At 34.7% G+C, this 15,810-nt stretch overlaps 2 protein-coding genes across 2 annotated transcripts; both read right to left on the minus strand.

Moving 5' to 3' along the window:
- Window positions 1-87: 87 nt before the first annotated feature.
- On the minus strand, window positions 88-2,444 carry LOC119070579 (DDB1- and CUL4-associated factor 10 homolog). Its single transcript, XM_037174987.1, has 5 exons — window positions 1,987-2,444; window positions 1,790-1,903; window positions 1,354-1,723; window positions 1,038-1,193; window positions 88-968 (listed from the first exon to the last, which is right to left on the minus strand). Exons 1-5 carry the CDS (start codon window positions 2,157-2,159, stop codon window positions 198-200), a joined length of 1,584 nt encoding a protein of 527 aa, XP_037030882.1. The 5' UTR covers window positions 2,160-2,444; the 3' UTR covers window positions 88-197.
- A 2,235-nt stretch (window positions 2,445-4,679) lies between these two features.
- Window positions 4,680-7,839, minus strand: LOC119070580 (homeobox protein MOX-2-like). Its single transcript, XM_037174988.1, has 3 exons — window positions 7,231-7,839; window positions 4,863-5,035; window positions 4,680-4,800 (listed from the first exon to the last, which is right to left on the minus strand). The coding sequence occupies exons 1-3, from the start codon at window positions 7,700-7,702 to the stop codon at window positions 4,738-4,740; spliced, it is 708 nt and encodes a 235-aa protein (XP_037030883.1). The 5' UTR covers window positions 7,703-7,839; the 3' UTR covers window positions 4,680-4,737.
- Between the last annotated feature and the right edge of the window lie 7,971 nt (window positions 7,840-15,810).

A 15,810-nucleotide genomic window follows, 5' to 3' on the forward strand; every position in this document is an offset into this window, starting at 1 on the left:
AAGTCCCACGACTCACTGGCAAATACATTTGATAATCATTTGAAGATATTGAAGGCTACAAGTCTCGGATCAACACGTCAGTACATATAGGCAGTCTCAAATAATACTTTATTCTTCGCTTATACCGTACTCTTTATTAAGTACTAATCTGTATAAAAAAAGTCACACTTTCGCTGTAGAAAATCCGAGATAGATTTTCAAAATGTTGGCTGATGCCATACAACCTTTCCGCCCAGGCATCCCGTAACAACAAGTGAATGTCTCGGACTAAATTTGGTACTAACGACGATATCGGAATGGCATTTAATGAATTTGATTTCAGTTAGCATTTGTGCTTTATGATTTTCAGGTAGAGCATTCGGTATTTCCGTACACGTGTCCGAGAATGCCAGCAAACGAAATCCCATTCCATGCGGTGAACCGATAATCCGTCCATCCGACGAGAAACACAATTCCTTGATGAAACCTTTGCCCCGGTTCGGCTCTTGGATAAAGTACAGCATTCGTTTCTCATTTTGCGACATGATCATCATGTCGTGGAACGGTTTCTGATTGTCGACGCCGGTCTCATCGGACGATGTGTCGTTATGGTCTAACAGCCGTACCGGTAGCACACCGCTTCGAATGCCATAAATACCGTAAACATTTGTCGTGCCCACGCCGGTCGTACTGCGTCTTCGCAAACCTAGAGCTCTTTCGCGAAAAGTCATTTCAGCTGCCCAAATGTCAGGATGGTGTAACGGTTCGATTTCAGCCGGTACATTCCGCGGCGGTTGTGTCACACGCGGTCCATCCTCATCGCTGCTGGTTGAACTACTCTCACCAACCAAATTGTTTTCGTTCAAATTGCTGGACAAATCCTCGTCGTCGACATTTGCCCATTCCTGAATGTCATGGACGCAAGTCCATTCCGAGGTTTCATCGTAGCTAATATTTCGACTAAGGGCACACCATCCTTGCGGGTGAATCTGTTTTGATGGACGTAGAATTGAGCATCAATAGAAATCACTTTAATGTTGGGAAAATCTTTCACTGACCTGAAGTGAACTTATAACTTCTGCATCATTTTCACGCGGAAAATCGCTTATAAGCTCAACTCTGTTTCTTTGTACAGACTTGGAAAATAAGTGTTTGAAACTGGCAGCATACGGAATTAACTGTCGTCCTAGTTGCATCAGTCGATGAATATTTGGCTGGAAAATTTGGATAAAAAAAAAATCAACGGATCACACAACTGCTTACTCGAATACAATTTGGAATATTAGAAACTTTGGACGTTTGTTATTCTACGCTCAAAGTTCGGTGTGGCAAGTCAATTCGTTATCGTAGGATGTCATTGATTTTATTACTTACCCTAAATCCATGTAAGTCCTTGGCTAACATTTGCAAATCCAGATTATGCACAATAATCAAATATCCACCAGTCGTACAGATGACCAGCTTACTGGCATCCGGACTTATACGACATCGCATCAATCCAGCGGTGTGAAATACTTTTTGATATGTGTAGCCCTGTTCGGTACTGGAATTTATGTCCCACGTGAAAATGCTTCCATCAAAACCTGAGGTGACGAGCAAATTGTCTTTCTTTGAATATTCTATGTTCTTCACCCAATTCAAATGGCCATGCAGTGAACGAACTTTCGATTTGAGATTCCTCGTATCCCATAGAGCTACCGTAGAATCATCACTGCATGTTGCGAACAGACGACCGTCAATGAACCTAAACAAATCGACGAATATTGTGGCAAAGGTGATCGGATAAGCAATTTAGGTTTTTTTTTCTTACTTGACGCAGTTGACACAATCGGAGTGAGCATTTGGGATAGAATTTGTTTTGCGATTTGTTATCGGGTCGAATAGCACGACCGATTTCTTTTCACATGCAGCGACTAGCAATGATCTGAAATGCGGACAGACCGAATTACAATTGATTCGGAAGTAACGCAATTCCGCATGAAACCCGAATTGATCAAATTGACCTACCCATCTGGAGAAAATTCTAAATTATAAACGCCACCGTGTTCGGACGACGGGTCTGTCCAATTGTTGTATGGTTCAATGGACGAATAAATTGATTTATGAATGGTGTCCTCTTCGCCGATGTGTTTATTTATGTTTCCTTGTTCCCGTTTATTTAACCAAGAAAATATAGTCATTGCCTTCGGGGTTTCGATAAGACAAAGATGTCTTTAGGTACAATCTACACAATTATATCACATGCAAAGGATTTAGAAATGGAAATTCATTTCTAAACAAAGAGATCGGTGTATAAGTTGAGGTAAAATTAATTATAAAATATGCAAATTTCTACGATTTTATAAAACTTTTTTTGGCCAACAAAATAACTAAACAGATTGCACACATGAAAATGAGATTTGAGCCGATTCTATTTTATGTCAAAAAACGTCATAAAAAGAGAAAAATTATGGTAGCGGCGGCGGCATGTATCACGCCATCAGTGCACCTATGTCTTAATGTTTTGCACGAAGACAATGGTGCAAAACATTAAGGTGAAACGATCGGTTTTAATGTTTTGCCCCATTGTCTTCGTGCAAAACATTAAAAGAAATCGATATATTTAATCGATACCAAAAGCAGCAGCGAGATGTGTTTTTTTATAGCGATGTGTTAAAGTCACAATGTCGCCACTACGAAAAAAATAAAAATTCTATTTCATTTCCTCTGGAAGCAGAATATGAAAAATATTCAAAAAGGTTCAAGCGAATTTCCTTATTGGAAATCAATAGATTGTACTTGAAAAATTTGTTATTTTGACCGGTGTCAAAATAGAAATTTTCCAAACAAACATTAACTTATACATACTGGCTGAAGGGAGCTTTAAATCTTATTTTCAGTACCCAACACTAATGTAGGAAAAAGTATGAACGAAATTAAGGTGTGTCCAACAAAAGCCTCGTACTTAGACCAATATTTTTAATATTTTTGCTTTTTGTTTTTGATATAATTGTTCTAACATTCAGAGGCGTTAGTAGGAAATCGGCCATTTATTTTTTAAGTTAAAAACAAGGCTTAATTAAGAGGGCAACTATCAAAAGCTTAACGCATACATGCATTGGTGGAAAATTATACGAAATATGTATCTTATACAAACTGATGTTGGGGCCACATTTCGTTGTAAAAATTTCCTCTCTAGGTATAATTACTCTTAGGGTCGGACTCAGGTCAAAAATGCATCGGTTAAAAATTGACCTTATCTTGTTTTTGACCTGGTGATTTAAGTCGACCTGGATTTGCTGCTTGTGTAATAAGAAAACGAAAGATAAGTTCCAGCAAGTAGTAATATTTATTTAGTAATTGACTAGACACCCTCAAAGGAATTTCCGCAATATCCGGTAAATAATTGTAATGCCATTACAAGGAATTGACTGTAAATACGCGGAATTGGATAATAGATCGACAAAAAGTACCTGGGAATTCAAAACAATACTATTTCCTTTTTGTTTTAATTGTAAAATCTTCCGCGCAATACAGTGAACGACATCTCAAATGTCTCACTGTCATTTTTTTCAGAGAATGTCATTGTGAATTTGCAATGACACAATAAAATTCTCAGAAAAATTTGCAGGGAGACATTTGAGATGTCGTTCACTGTACTTAAAAGCGTACAGTTTTAATCTGTTCCATTTTAGAATAAGTCCAACGTACTTTATGTTCAAAAAAATGCAGACTCAAGGTTAAATAGTATACTTTTTTGATAAGGCAATTATTGTCATTTCCGAATAAAGCGCTAATATCGAAGAAATGTATTGTACGTAATGGTTCTAATAAAATGAGTCACAAATACGGGAAGCTACAACATAGCTGTTCCAAATTTTAGTTAGCCTGACGATTCTTTTTTCAGAATGCTTAAGCGTTTCAGAATGATCTGTTCATTTCAAAACGCCTGCCTCATAAGCACATTAGCGTTCAAAACGTCTATAGAAAAGCGTTTCAAAATGATCTGTTCATTTCCAAACGTCTATTGAGAAGCGTTGCAAAATGATCTCTTCATTCACGGCACTGCTACTAGCGTAGCAGAGCTGTGCTTCATTTCAAATCGAGTATAAAAAAGCGTTTCAGCATGATCTGTTCACACACTTTTATCGTGAGTCACCAACTATTTCGCACGAGAAAACATGCCGCAATGGAATTGAATAACAACGCATAATATTTCGAAAATTCGTGGAGGAAAAATTAATGAACCTAAGAGCAACATAATTCGAAATAAAATTAAAACTCCCTAACATTGTCATATTGGAGTTGCGGGAAACGACGAATATGTATCAAGAAACACAGAAAAACAAGCTGCGGTTTTACTTAAAAATCATTTGTCGAAGCCAAACAAAATTCATTGTTGACTGTTTCAACTTTTTATCTGCAATTTTACTTTATCGCCACTCCCTAAAATCAGTAACAACACATACCTGACGTAGGAACCAAGGGTGTATGTAAACTAGAGTAAATTCACTCAGATCAACGCAATACAAAATAAGAGACTTTTTGACCGTTAAAAAATCTGTTCTTGTGGATTCTTGGAGTGCGTTGCTCAGATACATTAACGCGTACCAGAACGCGTCCCAAAGAGAGGGTATCTAGCATTTTTAGCGTATACATCTCACCAAACTGTCGTTGAATCAAATTTAATCCACAAAACAACTCAATGTAAGTCCGAATACAAATTTTATTTACCACAAACTTATAAAATTGATAAATTAATTCCAAAATAAATTATTTCTATGGAGAATTATTTTGAATCCGCTTCCATTTCATACGTCTGTTCTGGAACCAAACTTTTACCTAAAACACAATCATTTACAATTTCTGTCTTCTCATTACATTTCAAGAATATTTTTCATTACCTGCCGTTCGGTCAATTCTAATGCAACCGCGATTTCGTATCGTCGCAACCGTGAGAGGTAGTTCGAATGATTGAATTCGGCTTCAAGTTCCTGAACTTGTAGTTTTGTGAACGCCGTACGTTCCTTGCGATTACTGGGATAATTATGAGGTTGAACTGGATTGCTGGCATTGCCTTAAATTATCATAAAATTTCTCGTCATATTATGTCATGTATGTTCGCAGACTAACCTACACATTGTCACACATTGTCACACATTGTCACATTGTGACAGAGCTATATCAGTAATTATGTTTCGAATTTATTGTGAGACCTCATGAGGTACACAATAGTGAAGTGAAGGGTATACTTCATAAGGCAAACATTTATGCAAACTAGGCACGAAAAAAGATAGCTCAATTATTTTACAATAGCTCAATTCCCGGCTCAATTTATTGTAAAATTCGGATAAAAGTATCGATCGTTAAATATATTGTAGCTCCGACACTAATTTTTTGATCGGATAAATTTAACTTACAATTTTACCTAAAAGGGCTATATAAGATTTAATAAAGAATACTGCTCTTAACGCAATATTTACTGATGTTAATAACGAAATAGAGTTCATTAGTATCAGCCCAGGCCCAGGTCCAAAATTCACGCGTGTGAATTTTGTTGATGCGAGTCCAGAGTTATGGAACTGACTGTACATGCTTCCGAAACCTAAACCAATTTTCTTGTTTTCCTTAGGGTGTGCAATATGCCACTTTCGACCATATGGAATAATAACTATCTCAACACAGAACCTAGTTCTATCCACTTCATTTTTAATAAATCAACACAGAATTTTTATCGTAAATCACGGAAATTTACTTCTGATTCATTTTACTATTGCGTGTGGTTCTACTTTCCTTCTTTTTTTTTTAAATTAATCAACTAAGTACAGCGCCAGCAGTAATAAGAATTTAATTTCTTAAAATTTCTACCAAACAGCAGAATGTTTTCCGTTTTCATTTCTGGCATGAATTACGACAATGATTCATTTATGGACTAAAAACTGTGATTCAGATCATGACCTAACCTTTACTCCACTATATATGGAATTTATGGAATTAACAGCATGTGTGTTTCAACAAGAAACACAACACCAACATCATCTCAATAATGTGCAAAATATCCGAAATAAAATACGAATCGGAAATAGAAATTTAGTTGAGTTATTTCATTACTGTTGTGTCGCGTTTTATGTTAATTTATGAGGCTCTTCAGTTGCACAATTCGTTTTCTGGTTTTTCGGCTCCACACAAGGCCATTCAATTGGTGTAAATATCTTTCAATGGAAATAAGACTCAGATGACTTCTCACTTCAATTTTGATTTTCGTAACGGAAGGTACAGGCCAGGGCCTATTCTCTGGTAAATTTATTTGGACAAATATACTCAAGTATATCAAAATCTCCTGAGATTTCTAAAATTTACCAAAAAATCCCTGGTACAAGCTCCTTTCCAATTTATGGAATTAGGACGGAACCATAGAATTTAGTGACACATTTTGTGGCTTAGACATTCTTGAACTCTATTTTTTACCATGATGGCTCATTATTGTACACAAAAGAAGACCATGTTATCCGAGGTGGAAACCTCAGTTAATCAGTTAATCTGTTAATCAGAAACATAAGTTTTGTGAATCCAAACTGTTAATCGATGATTAAACATTGATTAACCGCTATATTTCACGTTTATTTGTAGTTTTGTGATGATTCTCCCGGTCAAATGCTGGTAAATCATGAATTCATCATCATGTTAATCACTGGTTAATCATGTTAATCACATCAATAAAAAAGAGTAGTTTCCCCTTCGATGTTATCTTCTACACAGTTTTATACATTTGCATTTGTTGCATGGCTTTCGTGTCCTTTCAGATATACTTTAGAGCTTTTATAGCACTTTAAATACTACCAGATCAAAGAGTTATCAAACCTTCAACGCGTTGCCGGTTATTGTGACTTGTCAACTTTAGGCACATCGGAACGTGCTAAGGGAGTCGAGGAATACCTCCAAATAAATATCTAAAAATCAAAAATTTCGGACTATATTGGACTATGTCACACCTTTCCCAACCATCGATTTCTTACAAAACACCTGTCTAATATTCTTTCTATACTCTACCGATGAATCATTGTTGCTTTAGATTTTTAAAGATCCTTCCACTAGCACTAGGGTAACGGCACCGATTACAATCACTCTTTATTTCTATTCCGAGTCCCTGTTTTGTCTCTCTCATGCATAGAGTTGTTCCACTCGTTTTTCTCTTTCAGAGCCCGTTACCCTAACTTTGCAAAAAGTTAAAGGTTCCCATAAAATACTTAAAATTTTTTTTAGAAAATTTACCGATTTCATCATTATTCGCTTCATCGATCTCGCGTAAATGACCGAAACTTTTATCCTTCGTTGCAAGTGATATCGGAATATCAAATTCGTAATTGATACTTTCATCCATCGGATAATGTATTGTTTCCTCCAATGTTCCAATGTTCATCAAATCATGATGGTTAGCTGTCGGATTGGAATTCATTTTACCGTAATGCAAATCCGTTGGCTTGGCTAAGTAATATTTTTCATAATTACTCGAGTGTTCACAGGCATTCGTGGAACTTTTGAAATAATATTCACATTGAACACTTTTGTTGTTTACATTTCCGATGAACGGAAAATGCTTACTGTACGGAACCGTTTGATTGTTGCACTTTAACTGAACATTAGATGCACGCAAATTATTTGCTTCGTTGAAATAATCTTCCGGTATTCGAACGAATTGCATATTATCCTTTTCACATTTGATGGATGGATTTGGTGTAAACATTTTCAAATTAAATTTATTTCAAACAAAATTATGCGCAGAAATCGATCGATATGATTTTATGCGTAATACACTCACGCACTAAGAGTTTCGTTAATTTTTTGAGACACGACACAATGTGTTTATGTATGTCAACAGTATAATTCAGTATCTCAGTAAGAACTAACTGAAAGACACTTTTCCAAAGTCGTTTTCACTTAGTTCTTATTCGTTTATTATACTAAAATGCCATCTTCGTCGATCGACCAATCATATGGCTCGATCTGACTATGTAAGTGATAGATTAATTACAGTTTTTATTTCATCAGGCAAGTCTGGGAACACAAAATAATATTTTTTTTCAGTTTTATTTATTTTATTATTATTGCAGTGATTCGAAAACGTTCGATCAGGATTAACAAAATATAATAAAGAGATGGAACCATTTATGTTTCAGCACTCGTTTCCTGTCGTTGTGTATAAGTTGTGAGACTTTAACCATTTTTATTTATTGACGATTTGCCTTGTTTCAATTGCAGTATAGTGAATAAATTTTAAATTATAACAACGTTAAGGAACCATTCGCTAAGTACGCACACAGAAATGTGTATCCGATTTTAGACAGCCCTCACCCACGTACACTGTTTGGATTTTTTTTTTGATGCGTACTCTTTAGACTCCTCACTTAGAAGCGTAAGTGTTTTGTGAATGTAACCCAATGTGGACTTTCATACGAAAGTGTAAGGGTAAAGATAGGATTGATTTATGTGATCGTAATCGGTAATTGCTCCTGATGAAAATCACAAGCTGTGAGAAAACTACTGAAAACGTGGTAGCTAATTCATTTATGATAGCTAACAAAAGTGTTTTATGCTTTGCTGTGTTTACCATCAACAGTCGAGTCTTAGAATGTATTGAACTGTTTTTAGTTTTTAATTTTAATTTTTGTTTTGTGGCTTCGTTGAAAACTTTTTTAAACAAGTTGCAAAAGGATGAAAGTCAGGTCTCAGGTCCTATTTTCGTCAGATTTTTCTAATTCATATAATTTTCACAGACTTACCAAGAATTTTCGAATTTACAATTAGCAATATTTTGCAAATTACTCAAAATTTGAACAAATTTTGGGAAATCAATTTACTGATTAAAATGTTAGTGCCAAGCATGAAGGCAGTCAGAAAACTTTTGTGTTGGTTCGCGTAAAAAGAGTTAAGGTCATCGATACCGAAGCTATGGTCCACAAGTAGCAAAAAATAAGAAAGGTAACACTTCCAAATTAGGAATTATATTGCGAGTGACAGTATCCATTTAATTGAAAAAACTGGGTGGACTAGTCTATACCTGTGAAGTATCGCCAAAAAAAACCTCCAAAATTTTTATAATCTACCGATTTTCTGCTGGTAGACGAAACGGGAAACGGTCAAAATGTCTACGCAAAAATATCTAACGAACAAAAACTCTAACGACGAATTATCTAAGTACAATAATGTCTACACTATCGAAATATCTATCAGGTTAAATATCTATGAACACAAACACTAATAACACATTCAGTTCTAACGTATGATTGTATATATTGTATTGTATTGAGTATATCGAATACATCGACTATATTCTAGTATATCGAGTATATTCGATTGTATTCGAGTATAGCGTCTATATCCGAGTATATCGAGTACATCGCATATATCCGAATATATCGAGTACATCTGCTATATCCGAGTATATTCGATTGTATTCAAGTAAATTGAGTACATCGACTACATCCGAGTATATCGAGAACATCGCCTATATCCGAGTATATCGAGTTCATCGATTATATCCGAGTATATTGTCTATATCCGACTATATCGTGTACATCGACTATATCCGACCATATCTAGTATATTCGATTGTACTCGAGTATATTGAGTACATCGACTACATCCGAATATTTCGAGTACATCGCCTATATCCAAGTATATCGAGTTCATCAATTATATCCGAGTATATGGAGTACATTGACTATATCCGATTATATTCGAGTACGTCGTCTATATCCGAGTATATCGAGTACATCGCCTATATCCAAGTACATCTAGTACATCGCCTATATCCGAGTATATGGAGTATATCGACTACATCCTGTTATATTCATTTCTATTCGAGTATATAAAACAAGTACAACATCGCAAATGCGAATAATATTAGGAGTTGTATAAAATAGTTAGCGCCGCAGGCCGTGAAGAACATGGAAAAATAAAAAAGCGGGGTCGAGGGGCGGCAGCCCCCGCTGAGGGGGGTCAAGGGGGGAGAATCCCCCCTTGAATGCAATAACAGAAGTTGACATCTTGCAAAGTTTTTGTCAAAATTCCCACATTGCCAACTATTGTTATTTCGTCCAATATTTATTTTCGCCTTAGTTATTGTGACTTTCTAAATTTTGGATGTAGATATTTTGGCTTTAGACATTTTGTCCGTTAGACATTTTTACTTAGACATTTTAACCTAGAGCCAGACGAAACACATTTTTATATTGCATTTTGTTAAAGGGAGATGATTCTTTGGCCTCCTGTAGAATTTCGTATAAGGAACATCTTATACTTTGTATGAGGAATTTTTTTTTGTGATTTGGTTTTTGGCGATATTTCACAAGAATGACTAATCTATGAGAAAAGTGGGTTGGCCTGTAGAGGCACCACATTTTTTCATAGTACTTCATTCTCTGCAGAGCTTATTGAACCAACTTTACATTTGTCATTATAGACCAAATGTCGCCATATGGTTCACATGAAAATAAGCGCAGTGACAGCAGTAATTTTATGACAAAATGTACTAAAATATTGGAAAACTCTATTACATTTCTTCTTAGTTTCTAAACATCATTCTCCTATAGGAGATAGATATAGTTTTGCAGATGAACTTTGGACGGTTGCACCAATACCAATGAACACAATTACGAATAAATACTATTTAGTTTCAATGAGCCAGGATCGAAATTTCTCTTTTGTGTTTTTCTATTTTTAATCGATGCAACTCTTTATTTTGAGCAAAAAATTGTTCCGCAGCATGTCTCTAAAATGTATTGTTTATTTTATATCGTTCCTCAAAATCTAGTACTTCATTTTTTTTTAAATTTTCAACCCTGTACGGCTAGCGAAACTAGAGAAATTTTTGAAAGAAAAGTGCAAGATTCGAAGAATTTTTTTGAAAGTGATTTTGGCTTCTATGATTTACAAAAAAATTCCACTAGAAAATGCGTCCGATTTCGGTAAGCTGATTTTCAAAAGAATTTCCTCAATATTAAAAAAATCGTCAATTCAATTTTTCAATTCAAGTTACATCAATCCCAGCATTGTCAAAATGTTGTCTCTGTAATTATCGTAAATAAGTTAGCATTTCAATATTTTGGTATTACGGAATATTAAGTATCCCACTCAATATTTATGTAACTTCTTAAATAAATACAATTAAAAACGGGAAAAGAACTTTTATTTTTTTAAATTCAGAGTAACCAATAGCATATGCACAAACACACACGTATACGCACAGTAACGAGGAATCGATTGTTTATTTATTTTATTTATTTTTTCGATGGCAATTTCAAATGTGATTTATAATGTAGGAAAAAAAATTCATATAATATACGAAACACAAAGTTGATAGTGACTTTGTGAACTCTAGAAATTTCAGATTTCCAACCCTCTACTCATCCATTTCTTTTTATCTTAGTCTGGACGATTCATAAATTAGTATACAATTAGCATAACCTTCAGAAGTTTTTTTTTAAATCCCTTACGTAATCTTATCCGAGGGTAAATTAGATAGATGTGCGGGGAAAACCTCTTAGATGATTAACATGATTAACATGTGATGAACCATGTTAAGCGTCGTAAGTTAGTTTCCTTACATAGTAAATCACTTAATCACGTAGCAATTAATCAATGTTAATCACTGAAGAATTCACTGATTAGTCAAGATCGGGTAGATTATGGTAATTACAGAGGAAACACCAATGAACAACGATAGGGTATTCATGAATTTTCCTACTTACCTAGCTGGTAATAAGAGTAAGTTAGAACATATCATAGAGGTAGACTACGGAGGTAGCAAATGAGGAAATGCTGTTGAAACGAATTATACAAATTACCACCTCATTACTGAACATTTTTGTTACTTTTCCTTCTACTACGGAATAGACAATCGCTCATAATAATTAGTTATATCACCACAATAATCTGAAAATTGAAATGAACAAATCAAATTTGTCGTTATGCAACTCGATGGTATGAATGGCATATTATGTCTTCTACGAAACGATCTCACATCTTTTAACAAATTGCACATCCTAATGCAACCTTACTATAGTCACTGTATAACAGAACCATGCTGAGATAACAACAACCGTGGCGAATGTAACATAAAATTTCTGAACTCTATGACAAATTCCATACTGTTTTGCTGATCTATTTTCGGTACATATTGAACCTGTTATTGTAAAGTTTCGTTAGTTCATCTTATTCCAATCATTAGAAAATAGTAACTAAGCGATTCAGAAATGTTGCATTTCAACACAAAAATTCGTTGTTCAAAGTCGGTGCAATAAGATCCGCCTGGTGCAATAAGATCCGACTTTGTGATAGTTATGTACTTTTTATTTACTTTTCATTTATAAATGAATTCATCTAAAAATTGTGGCCTTTTAACATCACATTATACGCAAATGTATCAGATGCGTTGGACATGTTTCTTTGAATGGGATGATGCTTCTTTACAGATCTATCTATGCACCTTGATGTGTAACACAAACACATATACTCCGATATATATAAACGTACCATCTGGTGATGTTTATGTAATATTACGGATCGAATATCATACTTACCAATATTTTCTTTTCGAAATTCCTCTGGGAACATAATAGTTCTATGTCCTTAAGAAACGGGATACTGATCAACGATGAGTGGTGTGTCAGACTTGGGAATTTATTTACATGTTACTCACGCGCACGTGCTGCAATTTTCTTAACTCATGAGGGTTCAAACGTACTTTGTAAGTAATTTGTAGTGTTGATTAATTACAGGTAAAAGTTACACTTCCATAGTGGTGCGGTGGGTACGCGTATGGTTGATGGTAATTCTTTCGTTTTCTGAATGATCACTTGTGAACTGGTATGTTCAACACTTATTTAGCGTAAAGCATAACAGATTTAGCTGATTTAAGTGACTTTCCTGTAAGTGACATGAAAGTCGTCGGATATCTCAAAATTATTTCTTCCCCCGAAGTAATCCATGAATCGTCTGTATTCAATTCTGTTTGCATTCAATGCAACTTTTTCTAAATGCAAAAAGAATTGAATACAGACGATTCATGGATTACTTCGGGGGAAGAAACAATTTTGAGATCTCGAAAACAAAAGTAAAATTGACAGATTTATCAACCTCAAAAATATGTTGTCGATTTATATGCATTTTTTATGCATAGCAAAAGAAGACAGGAACAAGCAACGTAATATTTGTCTTACAAGAAAGTTGAACTTTTATGTGAGACAAAATATTACGTTGCTGGATCCTGTCTTCTTTTGCTATGCATAAAAAATGCATGAGAATCGACGACATATTTTTGTGGTCGGCAATTTTGTCAATTTTTATCTATATTTTTGCATGACAAAATTAGGTTTTTTTTTCACCGATGTATGAACATATTTGTATAAAATGATAAACATTTGGTGTGATAAAAAAGTTTTTTCACCGAATGTTCGTTTTTAAACTTTTTAAATGCATTTGCGGCATTCGATATAGTTTCTTTTTTTGCTGGGATTGGGTTGGATTGGATTGGGGACTGGGAGAGAAAACGTACTAAAACGTTATAAGCTGTCAAAAGATGTGACAGAAGGATTAGCTAAATATACTGAAATCAAACATTTTAGAGATTTACTCACTGTAATAATCTAGAAGTTATTTCGACAAGAATTTCTTGGCTGATTTCTTGGTATCAGATAGTATAGAAAAAAAAAGAATTCTAACGAGGGTGACTTCACAGTAGGTAGTTGCATACTTTATTCATGATCAATTAGATATATGGGACAAAAAACAAAAAACGTACAACTGAAATCGTAAATGTTAAACAACGTCCATCTTCCACCAGAATCCAAATATACAAATAAAGAGTCTGACTAGATGAGTGATTGTCGAATTAAAAAAAAGAGAGAATCAAATTGTTCTGAATATACCCCCACTAAGTAATTTGTTTATTTACTTCTTTGTAGCATAAATATAGGAGAATTTAAAGAATTCAGTTTTTAATTTTCCGCCTTTAATGCTGCTTATTTTAAGCTTTTCGAGTCGTATAAAGTTTTTGATTTTTCGTATAACCAACACAATAAGTTTGATTATCACATTCTAATAGACGAAAAATTATTTAGTTTAAATATTAGGATGTAGGTAGAGTACAGTGAGTCATTTTATGGTATTGCATGTGAATTTTAATGTTAGAGTAGAATGTTGGTTTTAAATTGCCGTTTTTTTCACTGACATCATGCATAAATATTCTGAATAAATTGAAAACAAAATGGCCTGTATCTCACCAAAAAGACATTCACGTGAAATTACTGGCTCTTAAGTATCGATCCTACACTAGATATCATACCCAGGACGCATTTTGGCCACTCTACAACTACATGTTAAGAGGGATTATTTTGAAAAACAACCTGCCGTGATCGTATATACCATGCGTCGATAGTTCTTTGTCCCAAGGTGACTTCAGATATTTTGTATCTGCCTTCGGTAGATGTCAAGGTAGTCTACCTCTATGATGTCAAATGTGTTCATCGGAAAGGTAAGGTCAATTAGTTGATGACCATGTTTAGACCGAGTTCGGTAAATGTATTGTCCTTTCGACCTTTCGATGCATATAGAAGTATAATATGACCGCGAAAAAGTATGTCCGAATTTGGCATATCGTTAAGCTGAGGTCCTCCACATTCATAATAAGTAATAATTTAATCAAATAATTGCATTAGTGAGGTCACAGCTCTCATCAAAGTTCACGGAGGTTCCATCGATTCTGAGAAATTTTGCGGAAGTCATATTTTCGGCCGATTATCAGCAAATTTTATGAAGGTAATATTTGCCCCAGGAGTACTTGACCTCAGCTTTCCAACGAACCCATACACGCCCGTGTCCTCGCCACCTTACGGAATTGAAATCCGAACTACGAAATCTCATTTTCCGACTTTTGGCCACTTACAACCAACCAGGTATGGAAGATCAAAAATATCTGAGACTGGTTTTGGGGCCTAGGCACCAAGGCCTAACTAGGCATATATAAAAAAAGTCCCGGAAAAAATAGCGCCGATTTCGGTCAGTCGAAATTCAAAAGAATCCCTCAGATGCATTATTGGCATCGAAATAAAAATGTAATTTAATAATTGGTATGATGACATCACAATGCTTTTGCATTCTTATGCATTTTTACATAGCAAAAGGCATGTATAAATAAATGAAATAATCGAAATCCGCCTCTTGAAAATATTCAGGCTTAAATGACGTAATACATCCGATATTCTGGTATGCTTGTCGTCTGTGAAAGGATAAAAAGCGACGTAAGGTGTTGACCTTAAACTGAAAAAACGGTGGTTTAACATTTGCAACTTTGTACGTTTTATGATACAATTAACAAATTTCAATATTAAAATTATTAGCTCAGATTCATAAAACAATTCACAAAATGCACTTTAATCATCATTACAATTTGCAATAAAAATGCAACGCATAAAACTACACTTTTACTGCATTGCATAACACATTTTATGACGGAGCAATGATGTGGCTCTTTGAATTTAGTTCTTACATGAAATTTAGTGAAAACAAAAATTCACATCAAAACGATCATTAGCTGATTAAGAACATTTCCGTGATTGTGAATAATCGAGTTCATTCATTCGTCTGCTTTACCGCCGACAATACAGAACGTTTATACTTTGAATGTGATGTGGAATTTTATCGCAAAGAAACTGAAATGAAGGAGTCCACTATCTGATTAAGATAAGCCATATTGGTTCGCTAAGGCGTTATACTTCTATTTGAATGCAAATTAAATTCAGAAGTAGCACCTACTTCTTTACATTCATGTTGCAACTAACAAATTTCTCTTGA

Source organism: Bradysia coprophila (assembly GCF_014529535.1).
Source record: "Bradysia coprophila strain Holo2 chromosome X unlocalized genomic scaffold, BU_Bcop_v1 contig_98, whole genome shotgun sequence".
NCBI lineage: Eukaryota > Metazoa > Arthropoda > Insecta > Diptera > Sciaridae > Bradysia > Bradysia coprophila.